Here is an 18,251-nt window from a genome sequence, read left to right as displayed (position 1 = left end):
GATAGATAGATAGATAGATAGATAGATAGATAGATAGATAGATAGATGAAATGTTAATAGCTACTGAGAAACAGCACCCGAGGCTGGTCTCTATGCACTCACACACATGTACCACACATACACAAAAACACACTGACTCACATTTCATCAACTGAATTGAGCATAGCTCTCATTAAGCAGTTTTAATCAAAAACAATAAATATCAAAACAACAACACAGTAAGTGCTTGTTTCTCCACACAGTAAGAAGGGGGAGGGGATCTAGCCACCTGCATCCCATTCTCCATTGCTTTGGATTAAATTTTAACCTGTGTTTACAGCTGCCTACATGATCACGAATGTTCCCTTGTTCCCAGGAAAATCATCATATCAGCATACACCTCAAACTTCTGGGTTCAAATAAGGTTCAAGCAAACTGAGTTTTCAGCCCTGTCTATATAATGAACACACTGCTAGAGTAGCTCCCAGCCTTTCACAGTCTCCAGCCACGAATCCATCTCAACTACAGCATTTCCCAGCCACAGACACAACTAAAAATCCTACTGGCACAGACAAGTCTTAGGATGGCTCCTTCTTGGGCTCATAAGGTGACAACACAGACAAGACTTTTGCCCGTTTCGAGGATTGCTATCCTCTAACAGAGTTGAGTTTCCACCAGAGTCCCTGTCTGTCGTCCACTGCAAATTCCAAGGGCTAGTGGAAAAAACCAAGCCTGCTGAAAGGCTTCCCCTTCCTACTCAAACTAAGTCAAGCTTCAGGAGGAGCAATGAACTGTTTTTCATAGTCTCTTAAACTATGGAGAAAAATCCTTCACAGATACTATTTTAAATGTAAAATTAAAAAAAAAATAAAATAAAATAAAAACTAAAGCAGACTATTCACTCCATAAACACAACTTAGCCACTGTGTTGTCTGAAAAGGATCTTCTGAAAGGTCAACAGATAAGCCATCCTCCTCATCCTTTCCTTCACACTGGACCTTGATGGACAGCCGTAAATTTACCCTAGACATCACATAGCACATTTTCAGTAAGCTTGCTATGATGTAACACCATTTAACTGTCAGTAAAGGAATTCACTTTCCTTTTACTTTCAAGAGCCATTCTTCCCTCCCCCAACACAGCTCAAGTAGCTCTTTCGATAGCACAGTTACCTCTCTGGGCACCAGACCAGGCTCTACCCTGTGCCAAATGTCAGTGCATCTGAAATCCTACCTTCTTTGCCAGGCAGTTAAAAACCTTGAACAACCATCAGAGAAAGAAAAAGAATTCATGTCAGAAGCAGTGTCAATCTCTCATCTTCCGCCCCAAGGACTGTCTGTCCTCCAGAGTTTTCCCCTCTGTCACCTCCCGGAAGAGAATGATAGAACAGGGTTACAAATCAAGGCAGGCCAAGGAGCAGCAGGTCCTATCCCGTATGTGGGCTATGATACCACCAGGGAACCACACCAGCTCCAGATTTCAGCCCAGGGTCACCCTCAGTAGATAGCAAGGAAGACACAGGAAAGACTGATGCACAGTTAACACTGGGCACGTTTGCAAGAAACAGATTGCATAAAACGATGACTCTCCTGGCAGCCACAGAATACAGTGCCCTGTGAAAAAGACTATGTAGAGTTCAGACTAGGGGTTCCTCCAGTTTTATCTAAACCTGAGTTCAAATCCTAGCTCCCACACTTCCAAGCTTTAGAACCCTTGGCTTCAATCCAGGAGGCCCCGGGCTTGGTGCCAGAGGTGTTCGCCGACTCACACAGAGTCAAACTGTATTGAGAACCCTATCAACAAGTACATAATGCAAGCAAAGTACCAGATAGAAGGAAAATAGACAACTCACAGGCCGTGATATAGTACAGGGTGAGTAAGCAGGGTGCGTTATGCACACCAGTAACACCAGCACTTGAGAGGCTGAGGCAGGAGGATCAGGAGTCTGAGACCAGACTAGCCCTTTTCTCAAATAAATACAAAAAGAAAAGTGTGGGTGAAAAGGAGAAAAAAAAAATGACTTCCCAAAGTCAAAAGAGAAGGTCACTCATTGAAGACTGTATTTAAGCTTCCATATAAATGACAGGGAACCACACAATGAAGAAGAAATTCGGGACGTGCACAGGTACCTGGGTATGTCCTACTGAAACAGAGAAAAGACCAGTGTAACAAACGACCCCTCAATGGCTTCTGAAAGTGAAGCTGCGAGGACCAACTTCTTGCCACTGCAACTGCTCGCAGTATATGTACAGTAAGTGTGAGATGCTAAATGGAAAATGAGGGATCAGCACCATCATTAAGATGCTAGCATTGGAGGCTGGGTAGCCACATCACAGGCTCAGCTTTGTACAGGCTCGAATTTCCTCAGCAATTAGAACCCAAACTTAGATTTAAAAAATTTTAAAAAGGAAGTAGCCACATGTAGTGGCGCACATCTTCCGTCCCAGCACTTGGGAGGCAGAGGCAGGTGAATCTCTATGAATCTGAGGCCAAAAAAAGGAAGGAAGGAAGGAAGGAAGGAAGGAAGGAAGGAAGGAAGGAAGGAAGGAAGGAAGGAAGGAAGGAAGGAAAAAAGAAAAACAGAAAATAAAGTAAAATGATAAAACTGTCATAATTGAGCTTCTTCTCCAAAGTTTCCTTAGTTTGCTTTTTTGTTTCTGTCCAATGATTTCTTTATTTGTATGTGTGCATGCACGTCACTTGTGCTGTGCCCACGGAGACCAGAGAGGAGGTTGGTTCCTCTGGAGCTGATTCCAGGCGTTTGCCTGCTGCCTAACATGGGTGCTGATAACAGAAGTAGGTCCTTTGAGAGAACAGTAAGTGCTCTTAACCACTGACGTCTTTAGCTTTAAAGCAGGATCTCAGACATGACAGGCTGGCCTCAACTTCCTACGTACTTAAGGACAACCTTGAACTTCTGATCCTCCTTTCAGGCTTTCGCCACCATCCAGGGCTCCATGTACTCTAGGCAAACACGCGACCAACTGAGCTACATGCCGAGACCCTCAGCCCAGCCAAGGGTTTCTTATTTGTTGTTGTTGTAGGATCAAATCATACAGCAATGTAGTGTTGACCCAAACAATTCCCTTTACAAATGGTTCTTCCCCATGTGCGACTCTGTGATTCTAATCCCCTCAGCGATCAATTCCAGGGCCATGCGTCTGCTCTTCTCAAGGAGCTCTGAGTTAAAACTCTCAACAGCACCAGGACCACGTAAAGGTGATGGTTTATCCAACACCACAAACTTTAATAAGCGTTAGTCACCGACTCAACCTAGAAGCAGTGAGGACGGTCTTGGGTTTTACGTGCAACAAGAAACATGTTGTTATCATTATCTCATATTTCCTTCCTTTTCTCAGAGAGAGTCTCATCATGTAGCACTGGCTGATCTGGAATTCACCTGGAATTCACAGACATCTGCTGACCTCTGCCTCCTAAGCACTGAGATTGTGTGTGTGTGTATGTGTGTGTGTGTGTGTGTGTGTGTGTGTGTCCATGCCTAGCCTATTACACCATGTTCCAGAGGAAAGTTCATAAAGCAAACAGTCCATCAGCAATGCATTTCCTCTACTAATTATTCTCAGCCTACTGTCTTAAAAATCCTTATACACCTGTTAGGCTTTCCAGCTTATGGCAGTTAGGCTGTCACTATTATAGCCACTATTGACAATCTTATCACAAGTGTTTAACAGCAGACAAAAGCCTACTGTCAGCACCCCCAAATCCCAGTAGACAACAAATGTTCTCTAGTAGTTTTTTCTATTTTGTTTTTTATAGGGTGGGGCGGGTTGTTGGGTTGGTTTGTTTGGTTTTAAGACAGGGTGTCAGAGTATCATAATCAGCTGGGAATGACCCGGAACTTCTGATCATGTTCCCACCTTCTGAGTACTGGTATCACAGGTGTGGACCACCATGACATGTTTACATGCTGCTGGGGATTGAACCCAGGGCCTCCCGTACACTAGGCCAGTACTCTACAAAGTGGCACACAAGCACAAGCACTGCAGTTCTTTTCTAGGCATTATTCATATCTAAGACAACCACAAATGACTGTGTGGCTCTTGTTCTTTAAAATACTCCACCCTTGATAACTTAGTCGTTGGGAATGAGTGAAGTCCTGAGTGAATGTGTTGACGTGGGCACACCCATGTCAAGGTCCCCAGTGCCTCAGTCCCATGGAAGTGGCCATGCCTTCCCTGGGTGAGAGTCTGAGGGACTACAAAGCTTTCCTTAGAGTGCGGATGTTGGCAGTGTATACAGAAAATATCTGCTATAACTCCCCACTTCATCCCAATGTTTACAGACTTAAAGATGGCTCCCTCTAGGGACTGCTCCTTCATGCTGAACCTGCCTCTATTTTCAGCTGTATGCAATAACCCCACCTCCCTGTTCAACTATATATAATAAGCATGCTGAGCTCCACCAGAGTGTTTAGATGGTGGAAACAGCTTTTAAACACAGAATGACAAATGTCATGCACAACATAAGATGGAATGAGGGCAATGAATGGTCCTAACATTTTAATATAAAATGCTTATTATGTGTGTGTGTATGTGTGTTTTGTTTGTTTTGTTTTTACTGTGCCAGGCTTTGAGAGTGTCCAAACAGAATACAGAGAACTAAGCTCTAAATGGGACATGAACGGCAGACCCTCTTCTCCCAAGGCTGAAGGATCACTATGGAAGAGAGGACAGAAAGGTTCTAAGAACCAGAGGAAGTGGTGACTACAAGTAAACACTGTTTTCTCACAAACAACAGTCCGCTTCACATATGCACTCGCAGCAATCCTGACAGCATAATAAGACCTGCACAAGCTCCTGCCAAACAATGTCACAGTATGGAGAGGGACGTGAACACAAAGCCCCACCTTTATCCAAGAAGCTATTTGCAGTTGATAGGTGCTGGGAAAGGGGAAGTCGGTTTTACAAATATGCCACCTGTCTTAATTACTTTTCTATCACAATGGTGAAACACTGTGACCAAAGCAACGTATAAAAGAGTTTAATTGGGCTTATAGTTTCAAAGGGCTGAAGTTCATGATGGCAGGGGAAAAGTGTGGCAGCAGGAACAGCTGAGAGCTCACACCCTAATCCAAAAATAGGAGGCAGAGAGAGGCATACTGGTAATGGCATGAGTCTTTTGAAAGTTCACCTCCCATGATACAACTCCTCCAAAAGGACATGCCTCCTGATTCTGTCCAAACAGTTCCATCAACTAGGGACTGAATAATCAACATATTAGTCTGTGGGAGCCATTGTCATTAAAACCACCACATCCCTCATAGGTAAACCAAGCCACACCAGTGGATAGCCACACTAGAGTATATGGAAAACACAATCTGGATTCAGTACAGATTTTTTCAAAAAGAAGAGGACACAAATTTGGGTGGGTAGACAGCAGGGGTAGATCTGGAGGGGTTTGAGAAGGGAGTGAATATGATCAAATTACGTTGTATGAAATTATCAGAGACCTACTTTTAAAAATAAAGGTAGCTGGGTGATGACAGCACATGTCTTTAATCCCCAAGCTTGGGAGGCAGAGGCAGATGCATCTCCGAATTTGAGGCCAGTGTGGTCTACAGAGTGAGTTCCAGGACAACCAGGGCTATTCAATAAGAACCTGTCTAGAAAAAGCTAAATGGATGGATGGATAGACAGACAGACAGACAGATAGATGGATAGAGATAAATAAATATTAGGTGCAGTGACACATCTCTTTAATCCCAGCACTCAGGAGGCAGAAGCAGGTAATCTCTGAGTTTGAGGACAGCCTGGTCTACAAGCCACAGTTACATCGGGAGACCCTGTGTCTTAGTTAGGGTTACTGTTATTACTGTGATGAAACACCATGACCAAAAGCAAGTTGGGGAGGAAAGAGTTCATTTGGCTTATACTTCCACATCATAGTCCATCATCAAAGAAAATAAAGGCAATAACTCAAATAGGAAAGGAACCTGGAGGCAGGAGTTGATGCAGAGGGCATGGAAGGGGTGCTGCTTATTGGCTTGTTCCTCCTGGCTTTGCTTAGCCTGCTTTCTTATAGAATCTAGGACCACCAGCCCAGAAACAGAACCACATACAATGGGCTGGGCTCTCCTGCATCAGTCACTAATGAAGAAAATGCTGGATCTTATGGAGAATAAGTTTCCCCTCCTTTCAGATGACTCTAGCCTATGTCAAAGCGACACAAAAGTAGTCACCACACCCTGTCTCCAAAAAACCCAAAGGAAAAAAAAAAAAAGCTAAAACAAGAAATATTTTAGAGTCTGTGAAACTGAATGGAAATAGTACAGAGAAGTGAGGAATTTCAGGGAGAGAATTTGGAGGGAGATTGAATCAAAACACATTATATGCATGTATAAAATTCTCAATTTTCTTTTAGTCTTTTAATCTGCCAATAGAAAAAAGTATTTCTTTGCAGAAGGTGGAGGTGTTTCCATAAGATGGGATTTCACTAAATTGCCTAGGCTGGATCCCAAATATTGTGATTAGAGGTATCAACCACCACACTTAATTTCTTTCTTTTTTTTATGTAGCTAAGGCTGACCTTGAACTCCTGATTCTTCTTCTTTACCTCCCAAATGCTGGGATTATAAGCAAGTAACAGGTGCAGAGCAAATATTCCTTCTTTTAAGAGAAAAAAAATGCAGCATGGAACATATCCAATATGTATCTTTTAAATTTATTCACTGCATTTGGGTCATTCCTACTGTTTAACCTAGACTCCTAAAGTCTCTTAATAATTGGTAAACTTTGGAGACAATACTGTGTATACTAAGCATTTGCCATAAACAAAAACTGAAAACGTGCCTTCCAGAAAGCAAGAAGATGACTCACTGGCTCATTCAGATCCAAATTTATCTGCCCGCTTATGCAGCATAATACAGCCAAAGGGATGTGAATCACATCTCAGCTATGCAGTTGCTAAATTTTCATCGTGTTTTGAAGTAGGTGCCACTAAAAGGGAGGGCACAGTCATAACACTGGCATTAAAACACTACAAGCAATTGGAGAGGTTTTAAAAATACAAGAACTCAGTAATACATGTTCATCAAGCAGCTTTGGAAAACACACGTGGACAGAAAGAAAAAGAATTAGCCCAAATGCCAAGAAGATTTTGGTGTATATCCCACATCTTCTTTTTTAATTCTTTCTCTCTTTTGAGGCAGATTCTCGTAATGTGGCCCAGGATGGCATGAACTCAACATCCTCCTGTACCCGCCTCCCAAGTGGCAGGATAACAGGTGTGCCATCATGGCTGGAAAAATTTTTAGACTTATTTATTTTGTTATTTTATGTATATAAATGTTTTGCCTGCATGCATGTGCATGATGTGAGTGCCCAGTATCCTCAGAGGTCAGAAGAGGGCAAGGGAGACTCTGGGACTGGAGTTGCAAATGGTTGTAGCTACCAAATGGATGCTGGGAATGAAGCCGGGTCCCCTGCAACAACAAGCACTCTTAACCACTGAGCCAGCTCCCGGCTCCCACCAGCAATCTTTTAAAAAATACTTTTCACATCAACTGCTTCCTGTAGCACAATCAGTTAACAACACATCAATAGCATCTTTCATGTTTATAACATTTATATACACTCACATACACACACACATCAATCTCACTTTTTATGAGTCCATATCTACTTTAGTCATGTGCCCTAACTTAGTTACCTCCACTGGGATTCTGTATCTACACAGCTGTGGGATCCCAGTAAAGAAACAGTAAGTTCACTGCTATTTCTCGAGTCACTTAACTGAGAACATGGGTTTTAACTAAAATAGTAACAACCTAAGAGCTGGTGACCATTTCTAAACACTCTAGGCAACAATTTCCTAAGTCATGCCCAGTTGAATTTTTAAGGTGTTCTTCTCTTCTTCTTTTCCTGTTATAAACAGTACTGTAGTCAACTTCTTAAATGTGATTTTTATATCTACTGCCTAGGAAGAAACTCTACAAACAAAATTATTCAACCAGTTGATGTACCCTTATTAAAAAAGCTGTACACTGGGTCAGCAAAATGGCTCAGCAAGCAACACAACCTGAGTTTGTTCTCCTGAATGCACATGGTGGAAAGAGAAAATTCACAACCAAAAGCTGTTCTCTGACCTCCACAGGCCTGCATGGACACCCAACCCCATGTACACACAATGAATAAATAAATGTCATAATATTTTTTAAAACAATCAGTCCTTAACACCAAAAAGTATGCACTGTAGCAAATTATTCCCCAGCAGCGCATGAGCCTTGTAAGCCTTTATAAATAGTCATTTTAAATTTAAAGATTAATTTGGAAGAGTGGATATTCAGCATATACTCTAGAAATTAAAATTTTATACACTAAGTATTCTCTAATAGTCAAAACCAGGGAATCAGTGATAAATATTTAAGATATTTCATTTTTAGTCTATTTCATTCATTATCATTGTAAATGTGTACACACACATGCCACTATGCACACGTGGAAGTACGAGGACAACTTCTGTGGAACAAGTTCTCTCCTTCTACCTTTCTTTACTGGGGTCCCGAGGACTCAACTCAGGTCATCACGCTTCTGTGGCAGTTATCTCCCTATTCCAAAATCCAAGGACTTAATGTAACACAGGTTGACTCAGAAAGACACTAAGGACCACTTGTCCTTACAATCTTAGAAGATGAGACATACAGAGATCTCCAACTGTCTTTCTTCCACTTTGCTGTCACATTTCTAAATACGAACTCTGTACGCTTGAAATGAAATTCAGGAACACAACCTCCTCAGAGTACAGACGCACACACAGACACGTCGACTCACCCCCCAAAGTGTCCTCCAGCCACAATCTCTGCACGGCCGTCTCTTAACACCCAGACGTTACCAACCAAGCCCCACCAGCATCATGAAGGGAAACGCGTATCCTACTGAAAGAACTGAGCCCCCACTGTAACACGCAGACATTTACACTGCAAAGATCACCTCTGAGTTCCATTTCTTGCTGCTGCTGCTGATGTTTTCAATAGTGACACTGAAGGCAATGTTTATAATGTTGAATTACTAACGGACAATGTTCACAGCCTGGACAGAGTTCTGTAGAATTTTCAGAGCTTAGAAAGACCATGCTTGCTCAAAAATATTTCCCCTTTGAGCCTGTCTCAGAATCATGTTTGAAGCTTTTTAAAAATACAGAAATTTTCATCCAGTGGGTTTGGAGTGGAGCCAACACATCTGTATTTGTTAAAAAAAAAAAAAAAAAAAAAAAAAAAAAAAAACCTCCCCAGTTGATTCATTTGGAGAGCCAGAATCAAAAAGCAGTGGTTATATAATAATAAGTGAGAGGGAGGGGTGGCATCCAAAGACCTCAAATCCAAACATTCACATGAAAATCGCCTGTCTTAGTCTGGCTGGTTTGATCACGTTGGTGGAAACACTATCTTGAGAAACTGACATTTCAAAAAGGAAAGAGAAGTTCCCATACCAGCAGTGCTGGCCTCCAAGAGCAACGCAGTAGATGGGCATATGGTAATGGAATCCCACCACAAGACTTTTGTGCCAGAAACTATAGTATTCACTACTGTAATCATGTGATTCCTTTCCATTTTCAGGAAATGAGGGAAAATGTCCCACTACGTTTGCACATCTTATTAGCATCATAACTGAGCAGCTTCAGGCTGTAGGCAGCAGTTTCTCCCAGTAAAGCTACTCCACACACGACACAACAAAAGCAGCCTGAGAGAGTAAGATAGGCCATGCAGAGACAGGATGTTGCCTTTGACAGAATACCAGTCACTGGGCAGACTGAAGTTTCTTGGGAGAAGTTTGCCTCACAAGCATGCAAAACAAGCTAAGAGATCTCTGCCTTCAAACATAGTCTATACCAAATAGAGCCACAGCAGGGGTTTCCATTACTCACCAGATCTGGACTTAATGATATCACTGAACTCATTCTGCCCATCATCAGGCCTGGCTTCAAGGTCCCCATACTTGGCCATCTTGGCTCAATGTAATCCAAAGGCTTTCCCAGGATCCTCTTCTGAAGACTGTTAACTCTGAATATCGGTCCAGCTTGGCATGAATTCCTAAGAGGAATAGGGAAAGTATTGACTAGAGACATACAAATATATTCCTTATTTTTTTTCCTTCTGGCATATGTCTGTGTGTTCACATACGAACAGGGGTGGGTGTGCATTTATGTGTGTCTATGCATGTGTGTGCATGTGCCTGTGGAGGCCAAAGGCTGACACTGGGTGTCTGCCTCAACTGCTGCCCTCCACCGTTTCTTTTACCCCAGGGATCTCTTGAATCCACGTTTCATATCCTGGGATCTCACACATCTGCCAGGTATTTGCATGGGTGATTGGATGAAGTGGCTAGTACTTAACCACTGAGCCATATCCCAGTCCCATCTATTCTAACACACAGTTACGTACAGAAACCAGTAAAAACTTCCTGAGCCTCTTCCACTGGGAGGCTTACAGACACTAAGCCTCACAAATACTAAGAAATTCATTAGATAATTAATTACTTCATTACCACCCCGATAGTTGACAACAGTACAAGAGAGAAACAAAGTAATAAAGGCATAAAGTGGACAGACTAACCTGCCCAGGGTGACTGAGATGGTCTTCTTGAAGAAATGACATTTGAAAACCCTAGCCTCCAAAGAGAGGAAGAAGGCTAATTAACCAAAAGGGGAAGAAAAAATGAAGAAGAAGAAGAAGTTGATATGTGAAATGTAAACACCACACAGAACTCAGAGGAATGAGGTCAGTGTATTTGGAGGGTAGACAGCCAAGAGGAAGTAAGTCACATAGGTGAGGAAGGAAGGTGGGGCGAGAGATTCCTAGAGAGGCTTTGACACCAGTCTGAGGACAATGACAATCAGAGAGGTGACATGGCCTGCTGACATCATGGCTTGTCAGTAGGCCAAAGTAACATGTGGGAACCAGTGAGGTCTACAGCAGATTGGAGGAGTACACTCATTAAAGATCTTAGGTCATGAGTAAGGAGATGCTGAACGGAAATTGTTCAGCTCTTCTATGTCTCTGAAACTTTTTCATGCTACTTTGTTGAGGAAAAATAATCTCAATCCTGACCAGTCATCAAATACTACAAAAGCATCAATGGGGCATCACATGATACAGTGGAAAATACAGTGTACCATCTATAGAGTGTTTCTGTATCCACCATGAGGCTTGCTGTGGACAGACAAATTAGGAGAGGATGTCAAAACAAATGGCCTCAGGGATTAGGAGATGGGTCTGTGGGTAAAGAGCTTCTCTGCCAGCATGACCATCTGACTTCAATCCCCTGTATCAATATTAAAAAGAAAGAAACAAAGAAACACACACAGAGAGAGCAGGCATGTAGCATGTGCCTTCAATACCACCACAAGGAACTAGAAACAGGCGGATAATAGCCAATCAATGAGCCTCAGGCTCAGTGAGAAATCTTGTCTCAAAAAATAAGGTGGAGGCATTGGAAGGAGACCCACTATGTCAATCTCTGGCCTCCAAAGTAATATACACAAACACCACAGAATGAGAGTGAGAATGAGAGAGACCTAACCATCAAATACAATCCTAGGTTGAATTCAGAATTTTCAAAGAAGACACTGACATTTAGGCATTATCACTATACCAATGTTAAACTTCAGGACTAATTAATGGTGTTTTTTTTTTTTTGTAGGAAAATACCTTCCATTGTAGGAGACATGATGAAATAGTCAACAAGTGTGACAATATCTTCAATATCTATGCACTTATATATGTACACTGATATATATGTGCATATATACAAAATTACACATGGGCAGAGGGAGTAAATTATAAAGAAAGTAAGAGCAGCTGTGTTATATAGTCTGCTAATCTTTCTGTTTTAATATTACTAATATTACAAGCAACATGTGATTGTAGCCTCAGTGAATTAGATGGAGAAAAAAATGAGTGGATCCACAGGATATTAAATAAAGAAAGTCAGTAAGACTCCAGAACAGCCTGGGCATTAGAGACCTGGGACACTAGCATGCTGAGTGACTCATCTGACACTGGGCAATCCAGAAATGGACAGACTATCCACTGGTTTGGGAAACACTGAGGACATTAGACAGGGAGGAAGAAATAATGTGTGTGACTGGGATTTTTCTGAGTGTGAAGTTGCTTCTGAGATGTAGAAGGGGAAAGGACAAAAAGCATTTGGAAATAAGATCTGGCCCTAAGGGATGGGATGACTTGTAGCTGTGTAGAAACGTGGCTAGCAGTGTTGCCTGATGACACGGACTTTATTCTGGAAGGCTCATCACACCACCTCTGCTGCACGTGGGTACCATTCAGAAAAAAACAATCCACTCTTCAGTAACTGTGAGAAACATCTTTAGGGCCGAAGGAACCGAAGATCTTTCCCCACAGCCTTACACACTCATTAAGAATGCCAGTGAATCCAGTTCCACACTACTCCTGAGCTTCTCGGATCACGCTGCCCAGAAAGGGGCAAAGTTCAGTTTCTCTTTCCTGACCGCAGCCCCCTTTAAGGCTGTCCCAAAGCCAATTCAAATAGTCATTACTTAGGAATATCATAGTTAAGACATGCAAACAGTAATGTGCAGAACAAGTACACTAAATCACACATTAAAACAAGTATCAGAGCCAGGCAAGGTAGCTCATATCTGCAACCCCTGAGGTAGCAGGATCACCAAGAGTTCTAGAGCTGCTTGAGCAACATATCGAGACCCAAAAAAAACCAAAATCAGAGGTAGGGCTTATTTCTAGGTGGACAACTCAGTTCTTTAGCGGTTTTAAGATTTTAAAATTAATCTTGTGTGTACATGTGAGTGCCTGTACGTATTTCTGTGTAAACTTGGAAGTGCCTTATACCCACGAAAGCCAGAATGAGGTATTCCATTCCCTAAAAATGGAGTTACAGATAGTACTGAGCCACTCGCTGTGTGTGCTGAGAACTGAACCTGGGGCCTCTGCAAGAGTAAGACATGCTGTGAACTGATGGGCCGTCTCCCCAGTCTCAGTCCTTCCATCTAACAATGAATTGTGCTGCTTCGTATCTGGATAACAGTGTTGTGTTCTAATATTTAGCATCCAAGCACTGTAGCACACAATGCTACCTTATCATATAAATAAAAACATTATGAGGCATAATAACTTTTCTTTCTGCAAGCCAGGAAGTAAGCAGAGCCCATTATTAAGAGCAAAATGAGAGTTGAAGCAGTGAAGCAAAGGAACGCTGGTGAATTGTTGAAGCTTTCAGAACCATTTCCTCTCAGTATATGGATTGGGTCATCAGTCTCCCAGACTTTATGGGATAATAAAAAACTTCTCAAATGTTTACTATGATTTTACAGTTATTAAGTATTTACAGACCTGGGCAAGTGGTGACTCACAGCTATAATCCCAGCACTTGAGAGACAAAAAGAGGAGGGCCCCCGAAATCCTAAGATAGCCTGAGCTACAGAGTAAGCCCCAAACTAGTCCGGGCTGCCTGTCTAAAAAATTAAAAACTAAAAGGATGAGGATTCAATTCTGTGGTAGCTTGTGTGTCTACTCAGTGTGCGCATGGGTTTGATGCCTAGAACTCCAAAAACAAACAGAATTAAAGTCAAAAGTGACCAGGGAAGAAGACTGGCAGCCTGGCATCTGTCAAGCAGTTTTCACCAGGAATGGACCTGTAACCTCAGCTGGAGAATTAGGAGTTTAAAGACACCTCTGCTGCACAGAGTATAGGCCAGCCTGGGCTACAAGAGACTTGATGGGGGTGGAGGAGACGACGACACCTCCCCACAAAGATGATATTCCTATCTTGAGGTACAAAATTGTGAAAGATTTGCTAAATTTTTATGTGTAGATTCACTATATTAGAAAACCCAAATCTTTTTCAGAAACTATGTAAACATTTTATTAGGTAAAGACCTGGTTGCCTGTGAAAAATCCTCTTTCCTGGAATAAGCTCCTTTGAAAGACAAGCCCAGGGCTCTACTTCACACCTGGCTTTAGCCAGGGCCTCCACAGCAAGGCTTCTCAAAGAGAACGCCACTCTATTAAAAAGACACCACTTACTAACCCTTCATCCTTTGCACATGTGACATAAGACTTTCTCACTCCTGCACACTTAATAAATAAATATTTCAAATGATTCTTTAAATTTATGTGTGAATGTCTGCTTTGTGTGTGTACCTCATGCCCAAGGAGGCCAGAAAAGGAAATAAGAAACTGAACCTGTAATTGCTCTTAACCACTGAGCCATCTTTAAAAATTGCCTCCTCACTTCAAGTTTTTTTAAGAAAAAAGTTAACTTGTACACGAATTTGGTTTCATTTGCAGACGGCCAATAATGCTACTTCATTATAATGTCTGATTCTGTCCATGTTTCTTGGGATAATTTTTCCAATTTTCTCTTCTTGATAATGCAAATTCCCTACTATGCTGCAAAAATATAGCAGGAAAAAAAACATCAACGAGCATGAAAAGAATGAGGGGGAAAGACACTAACAGAAGGTCATTTAAACAACATTTAACAGCCACTCATGTCGCAGGAGCATCAGGTTGAGGAAGAGAGTTTAAGGAAACCTCCCTCCAAACTGCCAGATGCAAGCCAGGCGTGAGGGTGCACACCTACAAACCCAGCTATTTTGGAGGCTGAAGCAAGAGGAGTGTCAGTTCAAGGCCAGCCTAGGCCAAATACTCAGATCCTTTCTCAAAATACAAAAATAAAATGCTACAGTAATTATAACTAGCTGTCTAGACAAAAATCAAAGCATTCTGGGTAACAATGTGTCCCAAAGAGGCTCCACTTCCATCCACACCTGTGGAATGGAAGAAGCCACACTCCACACAGAGAAAAAGGAGAAAATAGAAGTGAATGACCAGGAGGTTGTGCTAGGAGCCATACACAATTGTTGCCCACCCTCTTCCCTCAAAATGACAGCAGGTGAAGGTCAGCAAAGGTTCCCGCACTGAAACGGAGCCGCACCTCTGCACGCTCACTACTTCCTCCTTCAGGGGGAGGCCTGGGGTGGCCTCATAAGCAATAGTTCAAGGATATGCAACATCCAAAAGTGTCATCATAAAGGAATATTCAACCATGTGCAGCTGTGGTGGAAAGCTGTTTAAGTCCTGCAAACACTATTCACTCACTATTATCCAAAAGCTAGGAAGGCTGGAGATAGTGGAGAGGAAACGGGAGGAACAAGTGTGCCATTCTGCCTGTGAAGGAAACCGCTGAGTGTCAAGAACTGCCATTCACACTAGGAAGCGCTCCAGGGAAGGTTAATACCACTGTGATTAATGCTGTTTACAGGCGCAATAAATTTTGGATAAACATCCAAAGGAGAATTAAAGAACTATCTCGAAGGTCTCGTAAACGCCAGTGAAAGGAGCAGGGGGTGAAGGGAGCAGGGAATGGCTTCAGCGGAACGGCCCTCGCCCCTCACTGCCTTGTCCTGGCTGAACAACCAACGAGCTTCGAATTCCTCCAGCTCTTGCAGGCCCAAGTACTATAGGTAGGCTTCGTCCCCAGCTCCCAGCAGCAGCCAGCCACCCCCCCCCCCCCCCCCCGAGAGTCCAGCCTCACTTCAGAGGCCCGGGACAAGTTCCACCAGAACGGACGAAGCTGCTGCCGCGCCATCCAGGAGATCCCGTCTCTCTTGGAATCCGTGCGCTCTGGCCGCGGAGGATCCACCCGCGCAAGGCGTGCAGAGCCCACCTCTCCAGATTCTGGTGACCCAGGTGATCTGAAGCTGGGAGGATAAGGGATGCTACCTCGGGGACTCCAGAGAGTGGGGCCTGGAATTACACCCAGGCTCTCCAATTTTGGGGTTTTTAAAAAGGCTGGTCCCTGGCTCTTGGGGTCACACGTTTTCTCCTCCCCTTGAAATAACCCTGGAACGCCACAGGGTCGGAATCTAGGGACTTGAAAAGTCTCTTTGAACAATGTGCCTTCTAAAAGTTGCACAGCCTACAATTAGCTCTTTGTTGGTTTTGTAAGTGGCCTTGGGCAAGCAGAGCCTAAAACTCAGGCCAAAGAAGGGCATGAATTACCTTGTCAGTTGCTGTAAGGGATGCCAAGTGTCCGGAAAAGCAGGCGCCCGCGCGGGACTGCGCACCAGTGAGATCCCTCTATCCCCTCAGCCTCTCCAGAACTGCAGGCGGGAGCCACACTGGAGCCCCACCCTTGAGAACTGCAACCACACAGAGGTCGAACACGCCCTCGGCCTGAAGGCCGGCAAGGAAGCGCTCCCCAACCCTCGGACCGCACCACCGCCGTCCCCACCCTCTCCTCCGGGACACCACCCGGGCCCCGCCTTCCCGGGAGCGGAGGTGTGTAACAAGCTCTCTGAAGAGGCCACGTCCCCTCCTGGAGATCGCTAGCCCTGAGCCCCGCTCCAGGCGACGAACCCACAGGAGACAGACACCCTCTTTTCTCGGGGAGGGACAAGACCACAGCCCTGAACTAGCCGGAGGAATTTGAGACCTGGGCGCCAAGTACAGATTCCCACCTTCTCACCCCAGCACTCTCCCGCCCAGGAGGGCACACTGAGCTAACAGGGAAAGTGCAGAAGTTGGCTACAGCTTCCACTCGGGAACAACGGCGGAGGAGCCGCACAAAGGTCCCATCTCCTCTCACCCCCGCCCGGCTCCCTTGGGGACTGCGGTCACGTTACCCAGCCCCAAGCTTCAATAATGCATGGGCTTACCTGCTCGCCAAGTCCCAGAGGCCCAAGGGCTCCTCTGGGCGTGTTCGGGTCCTAGGAAGCCCGATGTGCGGGGAGCCTGCGTTGGGCGTTAGGAGAATTTTGGTTTGCTTTTTTTTTTTTTTTCTTTTCTTTTTCTTTCTTTCTTTCTTTCTTTTTTAAATGAAACGCGGAAAGCCAGATAAGATCCAAAAGAGGAAAAAGAAATTGACACCCTATTGGAAACGCCCCCTGACTTGTGCAATCTTCCTGCCGGGTAGTTCCGCCAAAAACAAAACAGTCCAAATGCTAGTCCAGCAGCAGGCGCACGCTGGAGTTTTCCGTCTGCAGGACAGACCGGAAAGAAAAGGGGTGCCGCTCCCCGAGGTCGCCCGATGCGCTGAGGCAGCCGCGGCTCCACCTCGGCCCTGGGCGGGACAAATCCCGCGCCCTGCGCTGCCTGCTCCCCTCCCCCGGGGAAAGGCGACTCCACAACTTTGTGCTGGAGAGCTGCTTGCGGCTCCGGCTCCTCCTCCCGGTCCTCCCCGCCGCCGCCGGCCCCTTTGTTGGAGAGCGAGGGTGGAGTGCTGCTTGGTCGGCCTGCCACCCCGGGAAGGGGCTCGTGTCTCCAGCAGGGAGAGCCCAGCCCCGGAGCGGCGGATCTCGCAGGTCCGATCTGCTGCCTCGCCACTCCAGCGCCCCCGGCCTCCGGCCCTACAACTTTGTTCTCGGAGAGATCGGTCCCTCTCGGCCCCTGGTTCGGCCCTGCCCCGGCCTGGGAAGCCACCGCGGGCCGGGCTCCCAGAACGTGGCGCCTCGGGTCACCTGACCGCGGGCCCGGTCAATCAGCGCTAGCCTTAAGCGCCCTCCCCGCCCGCAGCCGCTAGTTCCGTGCGGCGCGCGGTGCGGGAATCCCGGAACCAGTCGTGCGTGCTGGGATCCAGAAGCTGGAAATAGACACTGCGCGCACGCACGGGGCCCTTTATTCAATGTCCGAAAATTCGTGTCACGCCCCCCTAAGGCACACTGGGTGTCTGTTAGGGTGATTTTTTTTTTTTTATTATCTCGACCTGCTTGCCAACTCTTCCCTTCTTAGTTTACTGTCGTTGTTGGGTTTGGGCTTCTAAATCTAAGGGTATATTTATTGTATGCAGTTTTCTTAGTATCGCTTTAAATGCTGTGAGAATAACCCCAAGTGCTGTTACATATTCATTCATATACACAAATAGCGTGGTGCTGATATTTAAATTTTTTTTACTGTGTATGTGTGTGTTCACACACATGGTGTGTGGAGTTGGGGTGCCAGTGACAGCGCTCCTGTGAAGTCCCAGGAAAACTTGTAAAGACAGTTCTCGCCTTATATCTTTATGTGGAAGCCAGGGATGGAACTCAGACTTTAGCACTTAACAGAGGCTTTACCAGGCAACCCCATCTGCCAAACCTTTTTTTTTTTTTCTATTCTTCCAAGCAAACATACATCTGTTTGCAGAACTTATTGCAAGCTTACGGGGTTAGCCAAAACATGTCTTAGACTAAATGGAAGTTATGTTGTGTGTCTTATTACACGTTTCATTTTAACGAGTTCCTGTGATTGTTTTCATGGTCCTGCTTGGAGAGGAAAGAAA

General features: G+C 44.6%; 1 protein-coding gene across 2 annotated transcripts in view; it reads right to left on the bottom strand.

Moving 5' to 3' along the window:
- Nucleotides 1-17,428, bottom strand: part of Utrn (utrophin) — a 538,848-nt gene extending 521,420 nt beyond the window's left edge. For both annotated transcript variants that reach the window (XM_055627734.1, XM_055627735.1), the window contains exons 1-2: nt 16,651-17,428; nt 9,862-10,027 (exon numbers count right to left, since the gene is read on the bottom strand). In XM_055627734.1, the coding sequence (XP_055483709.1) occupies nt 9,862-9,940 (79 nt within the window). In that variant the 5' untranslated portion in view covers nt 9,941-10,027; nt 16,651-17,428. The remainder of the gene's footprint in view (nt 1-9,861; nt 10,028-16,650) is intronic.
- Nucleotides 17,429-18,251: the final 823 nt, after the last annotated feature.

Source organism: Psammomys obesus, unplaced genomic scaffold (assembly GCF_907164565.1).
Source record: "Psammomys obesus unplaced genomic scaffold, mPsaObe1.curated_primary_1811, whole genome shotgun sequence".
Lineage (NCBI taxonomy): Eukaryota > Metazoa > Chordata > Mammalia > Rodentia > Muridae > Psammomys > Psammomys obesus.
This window is presented reverse-complemented; position numbering and strand designations above follow the sequence as displayed.